We start from the raw sequence: 25,513 nt of genomic DNA, 5'->3' as shown, positions 1-25,513 counted from the left end.
AAAAAAATTAATGGAAAGAAGCGTGAGGTGTCTAAAAGTAGACAAAGAAGTACTAGATCGAGAAATGGTCGTCATAATATAGAAATAATAATCACGTTGAGGAATTATAAAACGATATTTTTGAAAATTCATAAGATTTTTTTTAATTATTTACAAGCATTTTAAAAGAAATTTCGAATAAAGTTATAAGATGAGTGTTTATCATTTATATAATAATATAATACCTAGTAAGTCAATACGAACAGCAGTATGTACAAACATTAAAGGAAATCAAAAAAAATATTTAATATATGCATGTAATAATTATATAAATGTATGTACTGTAGATAAAAATGGATATACAGATGATTATTCAAATCATTCCGTTTTTTGTGAAATATTAGAACTACGAGAATATGTTCCAGAAAAATTGATAGATAAAGAAAGGGAAGAGAATGAAAGAAAATTAGCTAAACAAACAAAAAAAATAAAAAAAAAAGAAAAAGATAAATTACGAGAAAAAGTAAAATCCTACTTATTTGTATTAACAAAAAAATATAACTTATTATTATTAGAATTTAATTTAAAAACGAAAGATTTTATTACATTAAATAGTATTAATTTATCAGAAATAAATGGAATGAATATTGAAGAAGATATAACATTTTTATTGGATGAAAGACATCGAACTATATTATTTTATGGATATAAAAATATTTTAAAATATATATGTTTAGATTATGATGATTATTTAAATTTATCACATCTATATACATTGAGATTAGATGAAAGACTAATTATTGATATGGCTTTCCTAAAAAATGATGACCATAGAATATATAATAATACTATGTTTAAAGATAATAAGTCTGCATCTAAAAAAGGTGTAGAGAATAATCCGGTTCATATTTACGATGAAGAATGTGAAAAAATAGATTTGCATGCACAAGATGGAGTCAATAGCAATTTTAATAAAAAAGGGAGTCTAAATTTAGAAGGCCCATTAAAATCGGAGTATAATACAGATTATCAAAATAAAAATAAAAAATATAGCACTAACAATATTAATGATAGTAGTTCTAGATGTAAATCAGGTGAATCAAAACAATGGTCCTTTGTTAAAAAAGAAGAAACAGAAAAGGAAAGTGATAACGAAAATTATAATAATGATATAAAAAAAAAGTTAGCAGATTCTGATGGTGAAAATAATGGAAAAAATGAAATTGATAAATATATATCAGAATCAAAATGGAGAAACAAAAGAAATAATGTAGATGCAACAATTTGTATATTATATGATTCTAAAAATAAGGATTCATATATATATGAAAGATATATAAGATTAATTCCAATTAATAATCGAAATGAAAATCAACCAAATTATGAAATATCTAATAAATATCGAACAAATACAAACAAATATAATAATACAATGTCTACCCATTTTGTAGATAATGATAATATAAATAGTACAAGTAGTAATGATAATTATCAGAAATATAGTGAAAAAGAAAATTTGATTTTACCTAATTATTATAAAGCTCTTATGGTAGATTCAAGTATTAATAAAATAGTTTGTTTAAAAAAAAATAGAATACTTTTAATAGGATTTCAATTTATAAATTTTATAAATTTTGAAAGTAATCAAGATAAAAACTTTTTTTTAAGTTCAGAATTAAGAACAATTAGATGTGTTGAACAGTTAGGAAAAAATAAATTTATACTTGCAGATGATTATGGAGATATTTTTATTTTGTCTTGTTTATCAACATTTGGTAATAATTCACATATGGTGAGATGCTCCCAAAATAATGATAATAACTATAGTAGTGACATAATGAATTGCATAAATCCGATTGATAATGGTCATAATATTAAAGAAAAAACAAATTTTAATTTCAAACGTAGTAAAGAAAAACGGAATAGTATTGATGTATGTACAAATTTAGGGATTTTTGGATATTCAGATGTAGAATCCATTAATCTTCAATTTATTGGAACCTGTTCGAGATCTAATATTATAGTTTCTATTTATTCAGATATAATATTTTTAGGTTCTCAAGTAAGTGACAGTTATTTATTACGAATGCATAATTATCCTGTAAATAGTAATACAAATTCTAGCTTTGTTGGGAATGCATCTAACAATTTTTCACTAAATCCTAGTGATACAATTTTTCAAACAAATGAAAAATATTATGGTAATTTATATATAGACAATTTAAATAATGATAATATAAATACAATTCAAAATGAATTTAAAAATAATTTGAATGGAAATATAGAAGAAGAAAAGAAATTTTATATAGAAATTTTATCATTTATACAAAATATGGGACCGATTTTAGATTTCTGTTTAATTGAAAATAAGAATGAAGAAAGAGAAATAGTGACATGTAATAGTTATGGAAGAACTGGTTGTATATCTATCATACGTAATGGATTAAAAACAAATATAATTTCAAAATTAGATTTTGATAAAATTACAAATATATTTTCAGTAAAATATATTATATATTTAAAAAAATGTGATTCTAATGTTGATGATAAAGAAAATAATGAGAATAGACAAGGTAAATCCGTAAAATCAAAAGAACCATTTCAATTTAAAGTATTTGCAACATTAAATAATAAAAAACATGTTGAAATTAAAGATATAGATTTATCTTTTTTAAATAAATATTTTTTTGAAAATGAAAATGATATAAATGTTTTGAAATATTCCAATTTTATATATTTTCACATTTTTATTATTTGTTTATCATATGGTTTTCACACAAAAATTATTGGGGTATGTATCGATAGAGAACGTGAAAAAAATTCAAACACATCAAATAAAAATGGGAAGGATAGAAATGGTTCTGTTTTTAATGGATTTTATCCAGGTTCAGAAGAAGAAAATTATAAAAAAGAAAATCAGAATGAAGTATTATTATGTGAATATGAAAATACAGATATCGAATTAAATGTAAATACAATATATTTTAATATAATGAGTAATTATCCATATATTGTTCAAGTAACTAATGAATGTATAAATTTATTTTGTTGTTTATCAATGAAGTTGGTTTATAAATTAAAGTTTAACTTTATTTGTAAATTTTTTTTATATAAAGATTATTTTTATATATATTCTGAAGATAGTATAAAAGTATATACAATTTATGATAAGGTTCTTATTTTTGTGTATGAATATAAATTTGATAAAGCAATTACTTCGGTTCATATATATAAGGGATTTATATTGGCATGTGTTTTTAATAATAAGGAGGTGGTTTTATTTAATATTTATAATAAGCTTCTAACTGAAATGAAGAACAAAGTAATAAGCAATAAACAAGATGCCAACATAGATGAATTAAAAGGTAGTGAGCATGATCAAAAAAATGTAACTATATTTACACAAGTTTGTCATTACATCCCAGAACAAAGCTTCTTCATATTTATCTCTGATATCAGAATAGTTGAGTTTAATGATAATTTGTATTTATTTATTGGATATAGTAATGGTGATTTAGAATATTTTTTGCTACGAACCCATTGTGAAGTTGGAAGTGTTAAAAAAATAAAAACAGAGAAAGGAAAAAAAATGCGGAAAATTAGACAATCATATGATATTTTTAAAGGTGAAGAAAAGGATTTAAATAAAAAAACTAATGTACCTAAACATTCTTTAAATGCACAAAACAGAAAAATAAATTGTGAAGAAGTTATTATAGATCCTGACTGTTCAGGTGATAATCATAGTAAAGATAAATCTGAAGTACCATCCCAAAATGATAACGAAATAGATTCACAAACTGGTAATGTTTTAAAAATGGAAAGAAATCATAATGAATGTGAAGAAAGTGAAAGTAGCTTGAGAGATGATAATTCAAGCTCAAGTTCAAACAAAACATTTGTTGAAATAAATAAAAAATATGAAGAAAGAAAAAAAAAATATTTAAATATTTTAAAAATACATAAGAAATTTTTAAAAAAAAAAGAAGGATCACTAAAATGTATATATCAAAAAAATGAAGATTTAAATTGTGGTATGAATTATAAAATAAATAAAAATCAAAATAAAATAATTAATGATATTGAAAAAGAAAAGAAATTAAAAAAGTCTAAAATAAAAATGTTAAAATATTTATCAAAAAATTATATAAATATATTTAATTATTTTAATTTTTCAAAAGAGCAATTTAAAAATATATATGATTTACATAATCTATGTGCACAAGATATGGATCAAATAAAAATAGAATCAAAATTATTTTACAATATAAATATAAATTCAAAAAATTTTATTAGCATTGATAAATTCCTAAAGACTGAACATACTTATGCCAATGTAGACAATGCTAGCGATACAATGTGTAATAGTTACAATCGTTGTGATAAAAATAAGAATACATATATAGACCTGATAAATGAAAAAATAAGTTATAATTCGAAAAATCAAAGTGAATCTTCAAAATATGATGTATCCTCAAGTGATATAAAAAATGCTCATGATGATATAATGAGTGAAGAAAGTTCAGGATCTTTGATAAAAAAAACAAAGAAATATAATTTTTTTTCTAATTTATGGAATACAGAAAGTAAAAATACTAGTGATAAAGATATATCATCACATCATAGAAAAAAAGCCAATTTGAATTGGAGTAGTAGTGATATTATAAATGATAATACTGGGAAGGGGACTGAAAAGGAATCAAATCATATTACTCTAAATAAAAAACGGATGAATTATTTTTTTAATTTTTATCAGGTTTATGGATTAGAATCTGATGATTCTACTATAAATTTTTGCACTTTTAAAAGGAAAAAATTAAAAAAAAAAGAAAATTCTGAAAAAAAAAAAAAAAAAAAAAAAAAATATAAGAATAGTCAAAATTTTAATAAAATAATTGATAGTGATACATATGAAGAAAACTATTCAGACATAGAAAGTGAACTTATTTATCATTCATCTTTTAGTTTTTCTTCTAATGGAAGTGTAAAAAATAATACAAAAAAAAAACTTCCTCCTCATATTTTAAAAAAATCAAGAATGAGCCATCATAATAATAGTGACAGTTGTAGTGAGTTAGATAGTGTGTCATCATTTTTAGGTGATAGTAAAAAAAGTGAAAAAGAAAATGAAAATTTAAAAAATGCAATTGACATTTTAATGAATTACAATAAGAATTATAATTCAGATGAACAAGAAGAAAACAAAACATATCAAAATAGTTTCAACAATAATGATAATACAAATAAACGAAAAAGAGAAATTTCAATGCAAAATTTAGATAGTGAAAAAAATAATGTTTATAATTTTAGTGATGAAAAAATAAAATCTGAAATATTTCCTAGAAAGACTAATAAAATTAGTTTAGGGATAGAGACGATGGAAAAAATATTAGTTGAAAGTATAGAACGAAATAAAATAAATCCAAATGAAGATATAAAAAATAAAGGAAATAAAAGATTAGCCACCAAATTAAAGAATACAATTTTTTATAATAAACATAATAAATGGGAGAATAAAAAAGGTGACCAAAATATTTCACAAACACTTAGTTCAAGTGAAAACTCTTCATCATGTTTACATGATTTAAATAATATATTTTTTGATCAAAAAGTATATTTAAAAAAATATATTATTAAGGGTGGTAATATATTATTAACAAATAGACGTAAAATAAATGTGTGTAGATCTGCAATAAAATTTAAACAATTTAGTAAACTTTGTTCAGAAAAAAATAAAATTGATATAAATAATAATAATAATACATATGTAAAAAAATCAAATTTTCTTTTTATTTGTTCTGATAATCCTATAATAATATATTCTGATATAAAAAAAAAAATATCTTTATCAAAAGTTTCTATAAAAAATATATTTTTAGTAGATATATTTAATGACTTTGACTATTTAAATCCATTTCATAATTTTAACAGTTTTAAAAAAAAAAATCAAAATAATTTATATTTTATATTTTTTGATGGATTATCTTTATATATATCACATTTAAATGAAATTAATGAAACATATATACAAAAAATCCCATTTTATAGAACCGTTGAAAAAATTGCTTATCATAAAGAGAGTGGGTTATTGATAACTTCATGTCCTCCTGAAGAAAAACATAAAACTAATAAAAATTTAAAACAAATTATTTGTTTTTTTAACCCTCATCAAAATTCATTTAAATATTCTTATATTATTCCGTCAAAATATAATGTATCAAGTATATGTGTATATCAAATTAATAGAGATATATATCCAAACAAAAGTAATATTAACACATTAATATGTGTCGGTACAGCTAATATTAATGATAGAGTTTCAGAGCCATCTTCTGGTCATATTTATATTTTTTTTGCAAAAAAAAAAGCAAACTTATTTGAAATTAAGCATATATATACACACAATGTTAATGTTGGTGGTATTACACACCTCAAACAATTTTATGATAAGTTAATTACGACAATCAACAATACGGTAATCTATAAATTTGTAAATTCATCATTATAATTTTCCCATTTATATATGACCAAAATTTATGACTCATTCATTTTATTTTACTTTCATTTTCATAGGTGGTCATATTAGATATTAGCGAATTCCTCATTAATTTAGACAAATACGTAGATAATACAAACAAGCCAGTGGTATGTTTTATTTCTCATGTATTATTTTTTTATGCATTTCTATTTTGTGCTTTATTCATTTTGTTTTCCCTTTCTTGGCTTTTTCTTTTGTAGAAACTCGAAAATGATGGTACGATTGTGGATGTAGCATCCTTTACACCCAGTTCCTGGATCATGAGTCTTGACGTGATGTAATTAGTGCATGCTAAGTTATTTTTTTATCTATGCATTTGTAAATATGTTTCACTACTTCCACTAAAGCATAAAAAACATGATACGATATCTTATGCTTCTTTTTTTGTAGAGAAAATTATATTGTGGTTGGAGATATAATGACATCTGTAACTATACTATCCTATGACTTTAACAATGTAAATAATATTTATCATTTAGTTTTGAAGACTATCCTAATTTGTATTTCTACATATATTCCTTTAACTAATTTGGGTTTATTTTTTTCATTTTTCAGTCAATTCTAACTGAAGTTTGTAGAGACTATTCCAATGTGTGGTGCACGTAAGAGAAAAATGATCGTCAAATAAATCTGCTTATATTTATATTTTCTTACTATATTATTATTTCATTTTTTTTTTTCCAATTTTAGGTTCGTTTGCGCACTGTCAAAAAGTCACTTTTTAGTGTCTGACATGGAATCCAATTTTCTTGTGTTTCAAAAGTGAGGCTCAAAAAAAGGCAGAGAAAGATTAATAGAATAGTATCATATATATGATTGGCGTATGTTTGGTTGACACTATACTTTCTTAATTGCCACATATTAATTTTGTTTTTTTTTTCAAAGGTCAAGCATAAAATATAACGATGAAGATTCCTTTAAGTTATCGGTGAGTTGCTTGGTTCAAATTAGCATATGCATGTTTAATAAAATTTAGATGAAAGTTTCTCATTTATTTGTTTGGTTTATTATATTTATTTTAATATAGAGAGTAGCATTATTCAACCATGGACATGTTGTCAATAAGATGCTCCCCGTTTCGTTATCTAGTCTAATTGAAGAGTAAAAAAAAAAAATAATTTACTTCCATAATAAGTGTTGATTTTCCATTAATTTGATACCCTTTTTAATTCTTTTTGATTAATTTTATTTTTTAGAGAAGAACCACAAAATGAGATTTTACGAAAAAAAGAAAGTATTTTATGTGCATCGAGCGAAGGAGCAATTAGTTCAATAATACCATTTTCAAATTTGACAAATTTCAAAAAAGCTTTATGTATTGAAATAGCATTGAATGATAGTTTATCATCTATTGGAAATATAAATGACAATTCTAATAATACATATAAAATGAATTTGTCTGAAAAATCATGTAAAGGGGTTGTAGATGGGGATGTATTTAAAATGTTTTTTTCGATGCCTTTTGAAAAGCAATTTAAAGCATATATTTATGCAAAATGGTATATTAAAAACAACTATGCATATTTTATAATATAAAACATGGATCATATGTTTATATTGTCAATTATATGCACACATACATTTATACATATTTATGTATTTAATTTTTTATTTAGGATTGCAAAAAAATTAAATTGTAAATTTGGAACCTTTGAAAATTTTATGTTAGACATTGAAAATTTGTGTAGCTTTTTATGATGATTGGGTATCCTCATTTTATTTTTTTTCGACTTTTTTTTTCGACTTTTTTTTCGATTTTTTTTTGTTCCATTCATTCATTCATTCAACTTTTCTCTCCGCTTTTTAATTCCCTAACTTGATAATTTTGTTATCGGTGCTAAATGACATCCAATATATAAGCCTGTCGGTGTTTTATCAGGAAATATATTACAATGATATATAGCTTCCTGTCTTAGAATTTTAAGTTGAATTTTAGAAGGATTTTGTTTCATAAAATCTGATATTTTTTTAAATATATTATTTGTATTATTCATATCAATATTATTCCCTTCTTTTTTTATATCTGCAAATTCGAAAATCTGATCATTAAGTTTTATACCTGCTTTATGTGATGGGGAATTTTCTATAATTTCATCGACTAAAGCAAAAATATTATTTTTTGCAAATTCAATATCTTCTTTGTTAGTTATCGGTTTAATATTAATACTATTTAGATCTTCGTTGTTGTTTGAATAATTTCCTTTATTTCTTTCTACTCTTATAGCGGGTTTTGAGCTATGTATTTCATGTAAATATTCTTCGATTTTTTTATTTATGTTTAAATAGTCATTTTTTAGACATATTATTTTATTTCTAGCAATTCGAATTTTATATATATCTATATCATTACGTGGAAACCCTTCTGGATCTATTAATTTTCCATTCATTCCAATATTTTTATTTTCAGGACTTTCTAAAAATTCGAGATTCTCTTTTATTTCATTTTCTATACATTCCCGTTGTTTGACAAGCTCATTAAATTCGTTTATCTCCATCAGAAAGTGGCAATAATGTATCAAAATTATGTAACGGTCAAAAATAGAGAATAGATAAACTAAAAAATGTAAAAAATTAAACTGTAATCAAAATATTTATATGATTTTAGGTAACCCAAACTATAATTTATTCAAATTCTGAATGGGATACTTTCTATCTATCACATTAAATAGTAATAGAACTAAAGATTGTACCCTCATATATGTATTATATTATATGATTGTTATTTCATTTATATATATGGAAAAAAAGATGCATTTTTTTTTCTATTTTTGCTCATTTATTTGTTACATATTTATTTGACTCTTTATTATTATTACAAAAATAAATGCCGAAAATACATCAATCAAAATATGTTAACTTAAAAAAAAAAAATAAATAAAATTAAAACGGCAGCAATGATAGCATAAAAAATAACCCATATTCAGAAAAGTAAAAAAAATATATAGCCTACTTCACCATACAGAAATAATTGTAAAAAATTTATTACTTCAAAAAATATAAGATAGTGTATTTCAAAAAAAAAATATAAATAAAAATTAATATTACACATTAAAGGATAAAAATAGTGAAAACACCAAAATGTTAAACTATGTAAAATAGTAGATAAAAAAATAGAGAATTGTGATTTTTAAACTTGGAAGCCATTGGATGGCTTAGGGGATAAAATGAAAACTGACGTTTTCCCGATTTCTCTTAAAGCCGCGAAAAATAATATTTTTCAAGTACAGAAGGTAAGAATAGAAAAAATAATACATAAAATAAATGCATCATAAGTATATATATATATATATATACTTAATTAGTACATCCGATGTTGTGTATGCATATAAACCCTTTTGTAGTGGAATAAAACTGCAATTCATAATTAAAGGGCATATTCTACAATCACCTTTTAATATATTAAATTATATAACAGATAGTATTGTTAACAATCGTATTTGCTATCAGTTATGTGTTAATTATACAAGTTTATTGCATTTATTAATTAATGTAATATTATAAATAAGGTGGATACATGCATATTTTTCTTTTTCTTACCATTTGTAGCGATTTGCATATTATCGTTTCCATAAGAGAGTAGGAAAAGGATCATGGTCACGATATATAGAAAGATACCAATTACCGAGAAGTATAGAAAATACACAACGTCTAATATTTAATTATGAAGCAACATTTTCTGAAAAAAAAATATCTAGCAGCTGGCAATGGATGCTACCTAAGAAATTGGCGCAAGCCACTACTTCTGATGAGGTTTTAAACGTATGGGTATATTATAGACATAAAAGAAAAAAGGCATATCATTATATGAAGGTATTAAAACGGTTAGTAGATGTTGGTATGTGTTCAAGTAGTGATTGGCGATTTAAATTAATATCATCAAGAATAGAAAATAAAATTAATACATTTTTAAATTTACCTAGAATATGCTATTATTATGGTAAATTAAAAGCCACAGCGCAATTAGAAAATATGACAAAAATGTTAAATAATAGATTATATATTTATTTACCTTACCAATTAATATTAATATTAAGAGGTTTTTCAATATGTAAATTACAGGACAAATATTTATTTAACAAAATTAGAGACTTATTGCGTTCACATATTAATACTATAACATTTAGTCAATTAACACAAATAATTGAATGTTATGCTTCTTGTTTGATACATGACTATTTATTTTTTAATGAATTAACAAAAGAAATTGCATATCGTATTAGTCTATGCAATTCTGAAAATCATAATCAATTTGAAAGTTTTGATAATCCACATTTTGACAATAAAAATTATGAGAATAATAATAACAATGAAGAGAATGAACAGGTTATTATTAGTGAAAATGATGATTATATAGACAGTGATAGAGATAAAGCGTTATTACATGCATTAGCTTCTGAAAATAGTTTATTAAAATATAAGCAAGAACATTTTAATTATTATCCAAATATAAAAAATTTAATTGATATAGCTTATTACTTTTCTGTTTTAAAATTTCAGAACTATCCCTTTTTTGATTATATTAGTATATATACAATACATATGCTAAAAAATGAAGAAAACTGCTTAAATCCGCATTTAATAGAAAAAATTGTTCAATCGTTTTATTCATTAAAAATTAATGATATAAAACTTTTTGAGCACATATTAAAGCATATACAATTATATTTATATGACTATCCTCCTAGTGTATTATGCGCAATTGGTTATTATCTCTCTTTAATATTACCTTGCCAATATTCAGAAATATTTAAAATTTTTAAAAAAATGTTATTACATGTGGAAAGCCATATTAATATTCTTGATATGGATTCCCTTACTAAATTATCTTCATTTGTGAGTAAAACATTTACAGACAAAGAAAGAGCCAAAAGAATTTTGCTGAATATAAATGAGCAGGTAAAGAAGATAGATCGCGATTTTAATGCTCAAGGAGATTCCAGTGTTGAATTCAAGAGAAATAAAAGCGATGTTTATGATGTACCAAAACTTATAGAAGTTTTATCCTTACACAATTGCATCGACGAAGGGTCATTTAACATTTTGTGTAAACATGCACATAATAATATAAAATATTTTGAACCTTGTGATTTTAGCAGAATAGCACGAGCTTTGAATAATATAAAAAAAAATCTCAATTTATGTGATGAAAAAATTATAAATGCTATATCAAGAAATGTTATAAAACAACATGATTTATTCAATGTTATTGATTATCATCAAACAGTTAATTCATTATTACAAATTGGTGCAATGAAAGATATATATAAAATATATTTAGTTAAACATCATAACAATATACCATTTTACGGATTTAATGAATTAACAATAAATTTCGAAATACCAAATGAATCACCAAAGCCTATTTATAGATATAAAAATGGAACTATATTTTTTTCGAATAAAAAAATTAAGCAGCAATATCCGTTGTATAAATCAATAGAAGACTAGCTTTTTTTTTGTACAGCTAGCTAAAATTCAGGCAAAAAAAACATACACACATTATTAAATTGCTTTATTATATTAACAATTTTTTTTTGTATATGTATTGTACATAAATATATGTGTATTTCACTTTCTTTTTTATTAACATTCATAAAATAATTATATTCTTTAATTAATTGTGTTATATATTATTTTCTATATATACATAATAAAGTATAAATATTAATTTCACAAAATAACATATAATACAATGATTTAATGAAAAAAATAAAAATTAGCACATTAAAAAATTTTAACTGTGCATATACCGCTTGTAATTGTTTAATAAATAACTAATATTCCCCCTAAGATATTCCTGTCTAAGCCCTTATTTTGGAAAATAAAAAACGCGAACAAATTAAAAACCCTATATACGTGTTGTGTACTTTGTTGCTACCCTTGTGAATATAAATAATTGTTTATACATTCTCATACGAATGGGTATTTGTTTTTCATGATCTGTGAAATATAAAATAATAAACTTTTTTATTTTATTTTTTTGTTTCTAATTTTAAAAGATAGTTAACAAAATGAATTTATTTCTATATTTTTTATTTTTATATGCAACATTTTGGATGAAAAGTTTAGGAAAATTGTTTAGTAATATATCAATAAAACCAATGCAATTAAGGAAAATGAAAAGTAAGAATGATATACACGAGGATAATTATTATGCTATAGATGATGTATATTATGTAGAAGACGACATGGTCAACCTAGAAAACGATATAAACAATAGTAATAAAGAAGATAATATAATTGATCATAATGATCTTGTAAAGATAAATAATTTGAATAAACTGAATAATACAAATATCTTTAAAAGTATGAACAAATTATTATATGAAAGTAAGCCTAATGATAAATCCTTAAATAGACAGATAACAAAAATTTTAAGTATCATTTTAAACACACCAAAAAATGAAACGATAAATGTAAAAGATATTAATTCTCTGCTTAAAAAATGGAAGGATACCAATAAAATAAAGCAAAATGGAAACAAGTTAAATAAAAATGAGAAGGAGAATTTGATAAATTTACATAATTTTAATAAAAATACTAAAGGAAGTAACAAATTTAATGCTTTTGATGAATTAGAAGAATTAAATAACAAAGATAATATAAACGAAAATATTCCCAAAAGTGATTTTATAAATATTCAATATTTACTAGAATTAATACATTGATATATTTCAAACACTATAAGACATAGGTTTGGAAGTGAGTTATAATCATTTATTCATATTTTATCATATGCTTACTCATTTTGTTTTCACTTTTTTTTTATTGTGAAATATAAAAAACCCATTAAGTGTAGAAACCAAATTCGTAATCCCTAAACTTTTAATGCTAAAACATATGAATAAGAAAAATACATGTACACTTATGCATATTAATTTTGTAAAATAGTACCAACTTTATTGTTGTAGTTAAATCCAATTATGATAATATTTTTTTTCTTTTCATTTTTCTAATATGAAAGAAGGCATATATAGATAACACAACACATGCATTTCATTTTAAGAAAGAAAATAAATATATAAAAAATCCACAGAACTCAGTTCAAATGTGTAAATATACATTTGTATAAAATAAAAATATATATATACTTTTGTTGTATTATAACTTTTTATATATATTATAATGGGAAATTTGTATTTTGTTACATATACCTTTCTCTAAGATATTGTATTTTCGTATAATATGCTCGGTCATATGAATGTGTAAAATTGGAGGGGAATTAATACCATATTATATTTGCCTTATATATGAAATATCATATATGTTGCATTATAAAGGATAGTTTTTTAGCAATTATTTGTTGGCATTAGATTAATTAAGCATTTAAATTTTTTTCATGTTATATATTTATATAAATATATATACTATATTCCTTTTATTTGTTTATAGCTAATATGAAATGAAAGGAAAAAAAATTAAAACGTCGAAAAAAAAAATTTATAGGGAAAATTTATTTGACGACATTATTATTTTATATTTATAATAGCAATTTTTTTTATCCCTATTTTTTTTCTTTGTATTTTTTCTTATTATTTTTTTTAATTTTTTTTCATATTTTTTTATATAAATAAGTGATAATAAGTAATAAATACATAGGCAAAAGCCATGTTTAAGGTTTAATAGGATGTAAATATATATATGAGTAAATTGTTTGTGTATAAATAGGCTCTATATGCATAGGTATATTTACATACATATGCTTTTATTTATTTTGATAATAAAAATATAAAAAGAAAATCATCGTTAAATTTTTTGGAAAAAGAAAGTGGAGCAATAGCTAGTTCGCGTATAAAATTATGAAAAAAACGAAAACTAACAGTAATAATAATAAACAAGGCAGCATATAGTAATAAACAAGGAGGCAAAGAAGTGAGTGATCCATAACATAGTGATAAATAGAAGCAACTTTTGAGGATCACAAGAAATAGTAGAAAGGAATGCAACTATATTAATAAGAGAACCACATCATATATGCATACAAATTTATGTATACTCATATTTGAACGAAAGAGCATTGAATGGGATTATATATATTGCGCAAGAGATTAATATAGTTTGAATAAAGGAGTAAATATATTATTGTAATATAAAATAAGAGAAAAGTATTATACATATATTTGAAATAAAAATAAATTATTTGTATATGTAAACATATACATAGAGGATACATATAGATACATGTGGGCATTTTTGATTTCAAAAAATGAATTCATTATGTGAAATATCATGGAAGAAAGGGGCTTTAATTCATTGCAATAAAATACTATTACATCATAATAATAATAATATAAGTAAGAATTGTACAAGATTGATAGGTCAAGTCAGAAATTGTTATGGTTATAATAAGAATATTAATATATTAAATGGACAAAAATATATAAATCGAAAAAATCCTAGAATAGGTATATTTTATGAAAATCGATATAATTATTATACAAGTAGTGATAATAAAAAAAATTATAAAAAAATATGGAATAATTTAGGATTTATAATAATACCACAACAAACAGCATATATAATTGAAAGGTTAGGAAAATATAAAAAAACATTATTAGGAGGAATTCATTTTCTTGTACCTTTTATTGATAAAGTAGCTTATGTATTTTCATTAAAAGAAGAAACTATTACTATACCAAATCAAACAGCTATAACAAAAGATAATGTTACACTAAATATTGATGGTGTATTATATATAAAATGTGAAAACCCTTATTATGCTTCTTATGCTATTGATGATGCAATTTTTGCTGTTACCCAATTAGCACAAGTTACTATGAGAACCGAATTAGGGAAACTTACTTTAGATACAACATTTTTAGAACGAGATAATTTAAATGAAAAAATAGTTAAAGCTATTAATGAATCATCAAAAAATTGGGGTATAAAATGTATGAGATATGAGATTCGTGATATTATATTGCCTGTTAATATAAAAAATGCAATGGAAAAACAAGCAGAAGCTGAAAGACGAAAAAGAGCTGAAATATTACAAAGTGAAGGAGAGAGAGAAAGTGAAATAAATATTGCTATTGGAAAAAAAAAAAAATCAATTTTAGTTGCAGAAGGGCAAGCATTTGCTATAAAAGCAAAAGCAGATGCAACAGCAGAAGCTATAGATATTATTGCAAATAAAATTAAAAAACTAGATTCACATAATGCTATTGCATTACATATAGCTGAACAATATATTGAAGCTTTTTCAAATATTTGTAAAAATAATAACACAGTGGTTATTCCTGCTGATTTAAATAATGTTGGTGGTTTAATATCTCAGTCTTTGTCTATATATAACAATATTAAAAAATCACAAAAAAAAGAACCAGATCAAATGCAAACAAATGATTATTCAGGTGAAAATGTATTATTACAATCAGATGATAGAATTAATGATAGTTAATTGTTTGGGATAGTATTCAATTTATTTTTATTTTGGATTTTCACTTTTTTTTTACTCTTTTTTTTTACACTTTTTTTTCAATATATTTTTCACTTACAACTATGATTTTGCGCGTTTATAATATATTTATTTTGTTTGACACAATAAAAAGATTATATTTTTTCTTTCATATATTTTCGCGCCTTTCTTATTCTACTTATGATTTTCATTTTTTTATTGTTCTCTACCTTGGAACAAATTTGTTTTATTCAAATTTACATACCCATTTATAGGGAATCATTTGTATGTTTTACATTTGCTTATTAATTTTTATGCCTATACACATATGTGTGTACATATTTATATATATGTTCCTATTTACATATATACTCATTATTTTTCACAATAAAAAAATGAAAACTTTTCCTATGCGTATGGTTGTAACACTGCGCACATTTTTGAAATTTAATGTTTTTTTTTACTAACAATTATTAACAAAATTAGTTAGAGTTGCAAATATATAGGTTTTTTTTTTCGTAATTTTAATTTTTACATTTACATAATATTTACTATATCTCATTGTTGTATGGTAAGGTCATAGTTCTATGGATACCTCTATAAAATTATACATGCATTAAGTAATATGATAAAACTACAATGGAAATAAAAACATGGGGCAACTTAGGTATGCTTTTACAATTATTAATTTGTTTTTTATTTTTTTTTTCAAGCTTAACTTCACCATTTTCAATGAATGACATTGAATGTCAAAAGACGAATGTGACTATAAATAAGGTTTACATACAATTTTAGAAATATTTTTTTCGATTTTTAAAGTTTTGGTAGTACATATATAATAATTATATATAACAGTTTTTTTCCAAATACAAATATGTGATATTTGTATACATACTTGTTTACATAATAAGGTTTTATTTTATATGAGAAGAATAAATATATAAACCCATGAATTTATTTAAAGGGTTTAAGGATAGTATCACCTGCCTTTGCAAGTATACTAATATTTCCTTTGCTGATTGTATTTTAAATATAATTCCTATATTTTTTTAACTATAAAAAATGTGGAGGAAGTATAAGATTCTATAGTATTACAATTTTTTCTATAATAAAATATGGATATTATTCCTTTATATATGTGCAGAAAATACCACAGGCTTTTTTCTCATCTCATTTTTTTAATTTACATACCATTATAAAATAATTTTTGTTAATAATAATATGATTTCCTAATGTTGTAGCAATTTAAGTTGCTCACATTATTTCATTTCTTTTTATTTATTTGATTATTTATTTATTTATTTATTAATTTTTTAATATTATATATATGCAAATTTTTAATGCCATATTGATCACATTATATGCATAAATTTATGTTGCTGGTAAAAATATTCCACCAATATATGCATATATATATACTATATAAATAAATAAAAATTCTTTTATTTTTATTGCTTTAATATTGTGAATAAAATACATAGGTAGATATATATTTATAGCAGTACGATTTTATGTGAACCTTTAAAGAAGTATTTTGAATTTATGTAAACCATACATAAATATATCTACATATTTATAGTAACTACTTTTTTTATTATTTTCCCTTTTTTGTAAACTTATGAAAATTATAAAAAATAAAAAGATGCAAAAATGAAGAATTACATATAATTTATAGTATGTAAAAAATTATACAACAATGATAGTGTTATATGGTATAATTTTATGGATTTATTTTTGTATACAAGTTTTATTATTTTTAAATATTAACAAAAATATATAATTGTATTATTACCTAAAGTAATAATAACAAAGGGAAATTTTTTTTAAAATTAAATATACCAAAAAATAACTACTGGTTTAGTTTTTATTGTATTATTATTTTTTATATTTATTTTAAATGAACTTTAAAATTATTATATAGTATAGTAATATACATTTATTATATTCATTGGTTTGTTTATCCACACACTTTTTCTCTTTGTTCTTCATTTTTTTTTATATAATGTTTCATGCTTTACATTCGAAGTAGTATAGCAAATAAAAGGAGTAAATAAATAGTGCATATATATATACATATTGATACCCACTGAGACTATTCTTGATTCTTTATAATATGAATCAACAGTCATATAAGTAATAAGGTATATAATTTTAAAGCACAATATAAATAAGAGCGTGATTAAATTAGAGAGGCATGTGTTAAAAATACAAATATAGCCATAATTCCAAGTTGTATATTATGTATTTATACAAAATTGTTCACATATAATATACATACTAATCTCAAAACAGAAACAAAGGGAATTTTCCATGAAAGGAAATATTACGTTTTATATTTATATATACATTTCAACGTGGAAATAAATAATAATGCCACATATTATCAAAAAACTAGTTTTAAAAACTTAAGTTTAAATATACATGCAAAAGTTTTGCATGTTTTTATTTATCTTGTTCTTCCACATAGAGACAAGAAAATATTGAATTTGATTTTCATAGAAAACGGAAGAATAGGAAGTATAAGAAGAGGACAACAAAAAAAAAGTGAAAAATATAAAAAATGACAGTTGATTTAAATATTCCATACTCAGCATGTGAGTTAAAGAGAGTGAAAAGATTAGAACTTGGGGTATTAGACCCAGAAATTATAAAAAAAGTAGGAGTATGTGAAATAGTTAATGTTGATATATATAAAGATGGATTTCCAAGAGATGGAGGATTAAATGATATAAGAATGGGAACTATAGATTATAAGGCTTTATGTGGTACTTGTAATATGAATGTTAAAAATTGTCCAGGGCATTTTGGATATATAGAATTAGCAAAACCAATGTATCACTACGGTTTTATGAATATCGTATTGAATGTACTAAGATGTGTTTGTTACCATTGTGGTAGATTATTATGTGATATGAATAGTTCAAAAGTAAAATATATAGAAAAAATAAAAGTAAATAGTTTAAGATTAAAAAGATTATCCGATTTATGTCAAGGCATAAAAGTATGTAATCATTCTTCTGTACAAGAAGATAATTTATATATAAATGATACATCTATAGATAATTTTTATAATAATGATTTAAGTAATTTAAATGTTAATCAACAAATGCTTTTAAATAGTAGTAATAATTATAGTAACCTTTTTGAAATGATAAGTAAGGAGGATGTAGATTGTGGTTGTGTTCAACCCAAATATACTAGAGAAGGCCCAAATATGTATATCCAATTTTTACATAATAATAATGAAGATGATGTAGATGGTAGTAAAAGACGATTAAGTGCTGAAGAAGCATTAGATATATTAAAAAAGATAAGAAAAGAAGAAATGAGTATACTTGGATTTAATTCAGATAGATGTACACCACCATCTTTAATATTAACTTGTATGCCTATTCCTCCACCATGTGCAAGACCATATGTACAATATGGTAATCAACGAAGTGAAGACGATTTAACACTTAAACTTTTAGATATAGTAAAAACAAATATACAATTAAAAAGGCAAACAGATAGAGGTGCAAAATCTCATATATTGCAAGACTTATGTTCATTATTACAGTTTCATATTACAACATTATTTGATAATGATATACCAGGTATGCCAATTGCAACAACTAGATCTAAAAAACCAATAAAAGCTATAAGAACAAGATTGAAAGGTAAAGAAGGTAGATTAAGAGGAAATTTAATGGGTAAAAGAGTTGACTTTTCAGCTAGAACAGTTATTACTGGTGATCCTAATTTAGGTATAGACTATATAGGGGTACCTAAATCTGTTGCTATGACATTAACATTTTGTGAAACAGTTACTCCTCTCAATTATGATAATTTAAAAAAGCTAGTGGAAAGAGGTCCATATGAATGGCCAGGAGCTAAATATATTATAAGAGATAATGGATCAAAATATGATTTAAGACATGTTCGAAAAAATTCAGAAAAGGAGCTTGAATATGGATATAAAGTAGAAAGACATATGACTGATGAAGATTATATATTATTTAATCGACAACCATCATTACATAAAATGAGTATTATGGGACATAAAGCAAAAATATTGCCTTATTCTACCTTTCGTTTAAATTTAGCTGTAACTTCACCATATAATGCCGATTTTGACGGTGATGAAATGAACTTGCATTTAGCTCAATCACATGAAACAAGATCTGAAATAAAACATTTAATGATTGTACAAAATCAAATAGTTTCTCCACAAGGTAATAAACCTGTTATGGGTATAGTGCAAGACTCATTATTAGCTATTCGAAAATTTACAAGAAGAGATAATTTTTTAACAAAAGAAGAAGTTATGGCATTATTAATTTGGATACCATATTGGAACTATAAAGTTCCAACTCCTGCAATAATAAAACCCAAACCTTTATGGACAGGAAAACAAATGTTTTCTATGTTATTACAATTTGATGATAAAGATATGAATAATAATTTTGATAATGATGATAGATCAAAATTTGGAAATAATATGGGAAGAGATAATGAAAACAATTTTGGAAAATTAAGTGGATCAAATAATCCAAATAGCCCATTGCCTCTTATGGATAATATGCATATGGGTAATACACGAAATGAAATAAACAATAATGTTTCAAATATGGGTAATGGAGGGAATAATACATATGGTAAGAGATATAAAATGAAAATTAATTTAATTAGAGATTCTTCTACATCTTGTAAAGATGACAATCCTTATTGTTCAAATAATGATGGTAAAGTTATTATTAAAAATAATGAATTATTAAGTGGTATAATTTGTAAAAGGGTTGTTGGATCTTCTAGTGGTTCTTTGATTCATATATTATGGCATGAAATGGGACCAGATAAAACTAAAGATTTTATTTCAGCTTTACAAAAAGTGACAAATAATTGGCTAGAATATGTTGGCTTTACAGTTAGCTGTTCAGATATTATAGCTAGTAATAAAGTTTTAGATAAAGTTAAAGAAATATTAAATAAATCTAAAAATGAAGTTACAAAACTTGTAAAAAAAGCACAAAGTGGTGAATTAGAGTGTCAACCTGGAAAATCTTTATATGAATCTTTTGAAACCCGAGTCAATAATGAATTAAACTGTGCTAGAGAAATGGCAGGAAAAGTTGCATCTGAAAGTTTAGATGAAAAAAATAATATCTTTAGTATGGTGGCTAGTGGTTCTAAAGGTTCTATAATTAATATATCACAAATTATATCATGTGTGGGTCAACAAAATGTGGAAGGAAAAAGAATTCCATTTGGATTTAATCATAGATCATTACCACATTTTATTAAATTTGATTATGGGCCCGAAAGTAGAGGATTTGTGTCGAATTCTTATTTAAGTGGGCTAACACCACAAGAAGTCTTTTTTCATGCTATGGGAGGTAGAGAAGGTATTATTGATACTGCTTGTAAAACATCAGAAACTGGTTATATACAAAGAAGATTAATTAAAGCTATGGAGGATGTTATGGTACAGTATGATAGAACAGTGAGAAATTCATATGGTGATATTATTCAATTTTTATATGGTGAAGATGGAATGGCAGGAGAATATATAGAAGACCAAATTATCGATTTAATGAAATTAGATAATAAAGAAATTAAAAAGTTATATAAATATAATTTTGATGATGAGCCATATGGAAAGGATTATTATTTAGGTAAGGAAGGAAATGCATCTGAAAAATTAGAAACCGAAAATACAAATAGGGAAAGTGAAATAAGAACACTTGATACAGTATCCATGGAAGGTGAAGACCATCCAGCCTATATTAATTACAATAAACAAAATATATTAAACCAAGAATTTGAAGAGTTGTATAGGTGTAAAAATTATTTATGCAAAGAAATATTTTCGGATGGAGATATAAGGCAGCATTTGCCTATTAATATGAATCGACTAATTGAACATGCCAAATCTCAATTTCCTTTTATTCCAGTAATTAGTAGTAAGTCCAAAATCCAAACAAAAATAAGTAGGGACAGAGGAAATGATACAATGGGTATAGGTGGAAATAGAAAAAAAAAGAAAAAAAAAAGAGCAAAAAAAATGGGCGAAAAATCAATGCATCCTGAAGGCATGAATGAATTAAATGATGAAGGAAATGCAAATAAAGATCTTATGTTTGAAATTAAAAAAGAATATGAGAATAATGATTTATCTACTGTTATGAAAAATGATAAATCATTCATGGGATTTGATACATATAATAAAGAAGATAGTGATAATTATGACGATGACGAAGGTAGTAGTGAAAGTGATGATGATGCAGATTATTTTTTTTCAGGAAAAAATGAAAATAATGATTTGATGGGTAATAAACTTGGAGGTTTGGTTCGAAACGGGTATGATGATAAAATAAATTCGATGGATATAAATCCCGTAGAAATTGTACAAAAAGTAAATAAGTTTTTAGATAAATTAGTAATAATTAAACAAATAAATAATAGTGATACACTATCGTTAGAAGCTCAAAATAATGCTACAATATTATTAAAAGCACATTTAAGAACATATTTAAATTCAAAATTATTGATACATACACATAAAATAAGTTTAAAAGGAATTGATTGGTTATTACAAGAGATTGAAAAAATATTTTATAAGTCCTTATGTCACCCTGGAGAATGTGTAGGAGCATTAGCAGCTCAATCTATTGGAGAGCCAGCAACACAAATGACATTAAATACATTTCACTTTGCTGGTGTGGGTTCAAAAAATGTAACATTAGGTGTACCAAGATTAAAAGAATTAATAAATATCGTTAAAAATGTTAAAACACCATCTACTACTATATATTTAGATGATATGATATCAAATGATCAACAAAAAGCAAAAGATATATTAACAAAATTGGAATATACAACATTAAAACAATTAACATCACATGCTCAAATTATTTATGATCCTAATACAACAAGTACTATATTAGAAGAAGATAAATTATGGGTTAATGAATTTTATGAATTTCCAGATGAAGATGATACACAATATACATTAGGTGAATGGGTTCTACGTGTTCAACTAACAAATATACATGTAAATGAAAAAAAACTAACTATGAAAGAAATTGTATATATAATATATTCAGTTTTTTCAAGTGATGAGTTAGATATTATATATACAGATGATAACTCAGAAGATTTAATTTTAAGAATTAGAGTAAAATATTTAAATGGGGAATATAATTTTTTAAGTGGAAATGGAGATAATATTAATGATGACCAATATGAAGATGAAGATGATGATGAAAGAGAAATTCCCGAAAATTATAATAACATAGCTAATACTTTTAAGGTAAAGAAAAGTATGTCATCGGATATGAATGAAAAGAATGAAGAGAATGCAAGTAATAGTGGTAATAATATAGGAAGTGGGGATCATATTGGAAATTCCTCGATAGATAATATAGGACAAAATATAGATGGTAATAAAAGTGTTAAACAAGAAGGTGGTAGAAAAGGATTACACAAAAGTGATAACAATGACGATGACGAAGATGATGATGATGAAGAAGTTTTCCTTTTTGGAAGTGATTCTAGAAATTTAGAAAATAAAGAAGGTAGTAATAGTAGTCATAATATGAGTAAAAGCCCATATGGAAATGATGAAAAAACTTCTAATTTTTATGACGGAGAAAAGAAAAAAATTGAATTAAATGATGATCAACATATTAGTGGCAATATTGGTGGAAGTAACAAAACTATGGGAAAAGGAGGTGATGAAAACAATCAAAAAAATAGAAAGAAAAATTTGAATAATGAAAATAATACAATGATATCAAAAGAAGATACAGAAGATACATTTTTAAAAAAATTAATGGAACAATGTTTATCTAGCTTAAAATTAAGAGGAGTTGAAAATATAACAAAAGTATATATGAGAGAAGAATCTAAAATTACTTATGATTCTGAAAATGGTAAATTTGTTCGAAGCTCTCATTGGGTACTAGATACAGATGGATGTAATTTAGAAAGTATATTTTGTGCTCCATCAGTAGATTTTAAAAAAACTATATCAAATGACATTGTCGAAATATTTGAAGTTTTAGGTATAGAAGCAGTTAGAAGAGCATTATTAAAGGAATTAAGAACTGTTATATCATTTGATAGTTCATATGTAAATTATAGGCATTTATCAATACTTTGTGATGTTATGACACAAAAAGGATATTTAATGTCTATAACTAGACATGGAATAAATAGAGTAGATAAAGGACCATTAATAAAATGTAGTTTTGAAGAAACTGTAGAAATATTATTAGAAGCAGCTGCATTTGCACAAGTAGATAATTTAAGAGGTATAACAGAAAATATAATGTTAGGACAATTATGTAGAATAGGTACAGGTGTATTTGATATAATTATCGATAATCAAAAATTAAATGATGCAAATCAAAATTTAGAAACTATACAAGATATAACAAGTGCTGGTTTTACAACACCAGATAGTAGTGGCAGTAATAGTAACCAAGGTATTATAACACCTGATGGTTTACAATCACCTTTAGGAATAAATTCAATTAGTTCACCTTTACCTTTTTCTCCAACTTATAATTCAAATTTATTATCTCCTACTTTACCAATTGATAATATGAATAATATATTATCACCACAATGTTTGCCAAATTATTCAGATAACATTATGTCACCATCAAAAAATGACTTTAATAATTTAGATACTTTACAATTAGGAGGTAAATTTTCTCCAACCCAATCTCCAAGATCACCTTTATCACCTACTTCACCAACTTCTGTTATTCATTCTCCATTTTCTCCATTTGATAATAGAAGTCATAAACAGCCACTTGATCCTTTATTATTATTTTCCCCAAAAAATAATGCATCTGGAAATCCTGGCTTAAATAATTATAATGTTTTTTCACCTAAAGCAAATATGAACAATATACAATCACCTCTTATATATTCACCAAATCCAATGATTGATATATTTTCTCCAAAGCCTCAGATGCAAAATAATATTTATTCTCCATCTTATTCACCAACATCGCCTACATATAATGCAGGTAATAATGCATATTATTCTCCTACATCTCCAAAAAATCAAGCAGGTGATGATATGGGTGGTAATAAAAAATACAATATTATGTCTCCTGTTTATTCAGTAACCTCACCAAAATATTCACCCACTTCTCCACAATATTCGCCATCATCTCCAGTACCTAATAATCCTAGTAGCCCGCAATATTCTCCATATTCAATTACCTCTCCAAAATTTTCACCAACATCTCCAGCTTATTCTATAAGTTCTCCTGTATATGATAAGAGTGAAAACATGGCAGGAAAAAACCCTCTTTCTCCTGCATACATGTTACAGTCCCGTGTACAAATAAGACAGAACGCTCAAGGTACGCAAGTTTTTTCTCCTATTCAACAAGGTGGTGCAAATGATGTACAAAATGATGATCCATTTTCACCAATTCCATATAATATGGATGAAGAGGAGATGCAAGAAGAATAATGTTCAGAAGTTAGTAGAGAACGCATTTTATGACAACAATTTATTTGTGGCTTTTTCTTTTTTTATTGGATTAACTGAATTATGTATTGGAAATTTGAGCCTGATGGCTTGAAGTTAGATACTT

The 25,513-nt window shown here is 24.0% G+C and overlaps 6 protein-coding genes across 6 annotated transcripts; 5 read left to right on the top strand and 1 right to left on the bottom strand.

Moving 5' to 3' along the window:
- Positions 1-190: 190 nt before the first annotated feature.
- Positions 191-8,215, top strand: PVVCY_1000920 (conserved Plasmodium protein, unknown function; the record flags this gene model as incomplete). The annotated part of the gene is made up of 10 exons (XM_037634424.1): positions 191-6,454; positions 6,553-6,624; positions 6,718-6,794; positions 6,908-6,974; positions 7,073-7,119; positions 7,208-7,279; positions 7,403-7,445; positions 7,545-7,618; positions 7,714-8,016; positions 8,134-8,215. 10 exons carry the CDS (start codon positions 191-193, stop codon positions 8,213-8,215), a joined length of 7,101 nt encoding a protein of 2,366 aa, XP_037490523.1.
- A 113-nt stretch (positions 8,216-8,328) lies between these two features.
- PVVCY_1000910 (26S proteasome non-ATPase regulatory subunit 9, putative) lies at positions 8,329-9,012 on the bottom strand (the record flags this gene model as incomplete). Its single annotated transcript, XM_008625544.2, has 1 exon — positions 8,329-9,012. The coding sequence occupies one exon, from the start codon at positions 9,010-9,012 to the stop codon at positions 8,329-8,331; it is 684 nt and encodes a 227-aa protein (XP_008623766.1).
- A 669-nt stretch (positions 9,013-9,681) lies between these two features.
- Positions 9,682-11,965, top strand: PVVCY_1000900 (conserved Plasmodium protein, unknown function; the record flags this gene model as incomplete). Its single annotated transcript, XM_008625543.2, has 2 exons — positions 9,682-9,747; positions 10,064-11,965. 2 exons carry the CDS (start codon positions 9,682-9,684, stop codon positions 11,963-11,965), a joined length of 1,968 nt encoding a protein of 655 aa, XP_008623765.2.
- A 563-nt stretch (positions 11,966-12,528) lies between these two features.
- On the top strand, positions 12,529-13,185 carry PVVCY_1000890 (conserved Plasmodium protein, unknown function; the record flags this gene model as incomplete). Its single annotated transcript, XM_008625542.2, has 1 exon — positions 12,529-13,185. The coding sequence occupies one exon, from the start codon at positions 12,529-12,531 to the stop codon at positions 13,183-13,185; it is 657 nt and encodes a 218-aa protein (XP_008623764.2).
- Positions 13,186-14,723: 1,538 nt separating this feature from the next.
- On the top strand, positions 14,724-15,917 carry PVVCY_1000880 (stomatin-like protein; the record flags this gene model as incomplete). Its single annotated transcript, XM_008625541.2, has 1 exon — positions 14,724-15,917. The coding sequence occupies one exon, from the start codon at positions 14,724-14,726 to the stop codon at positions 15,915-15,917; it is 1,194 nt and encodes a 397-aa protein (XP_008623763.1).
- Positions 15,918-18,474: 2,557 nt separating this feature from the next.
- Positions 18,475-25,389, top strand: PVVCY_1000870 (DNA-directed RNA polymerase II subunit RPB1, putative; the record flags this gene model as incomplete). The annotated part of the gene is made up of 1 exon (XM_008625540.2): positions 18,475-25,389. One exon carries the CDS (start codon positions 18,475-18,477, stop codon positions 25,387-25,389), a length of 6,915 nt encoding a protein of 2,304 aa, XP_008623762.1.
- Between the last annotated feature and the right edge of the window lie 124 nt (positions 25,390-25,513).

This window comes from Plasmodium vinckei (assembly GCF_900681995.1).
Source record: "Plasmodium vinckei vinckei genome assembly, chromosome: PVVCY_10".
In the NCBI taxonomy this organism is placed as follows: Eukaryota; Apicomplexa; class Aconoidasida; order Haemosporida; family Plasmodiidae; genus Plasmodium; species Plasmodium vinckei.
This window is presented reverse-complemented; position numbering and strand designations above follow the sequence as displayed.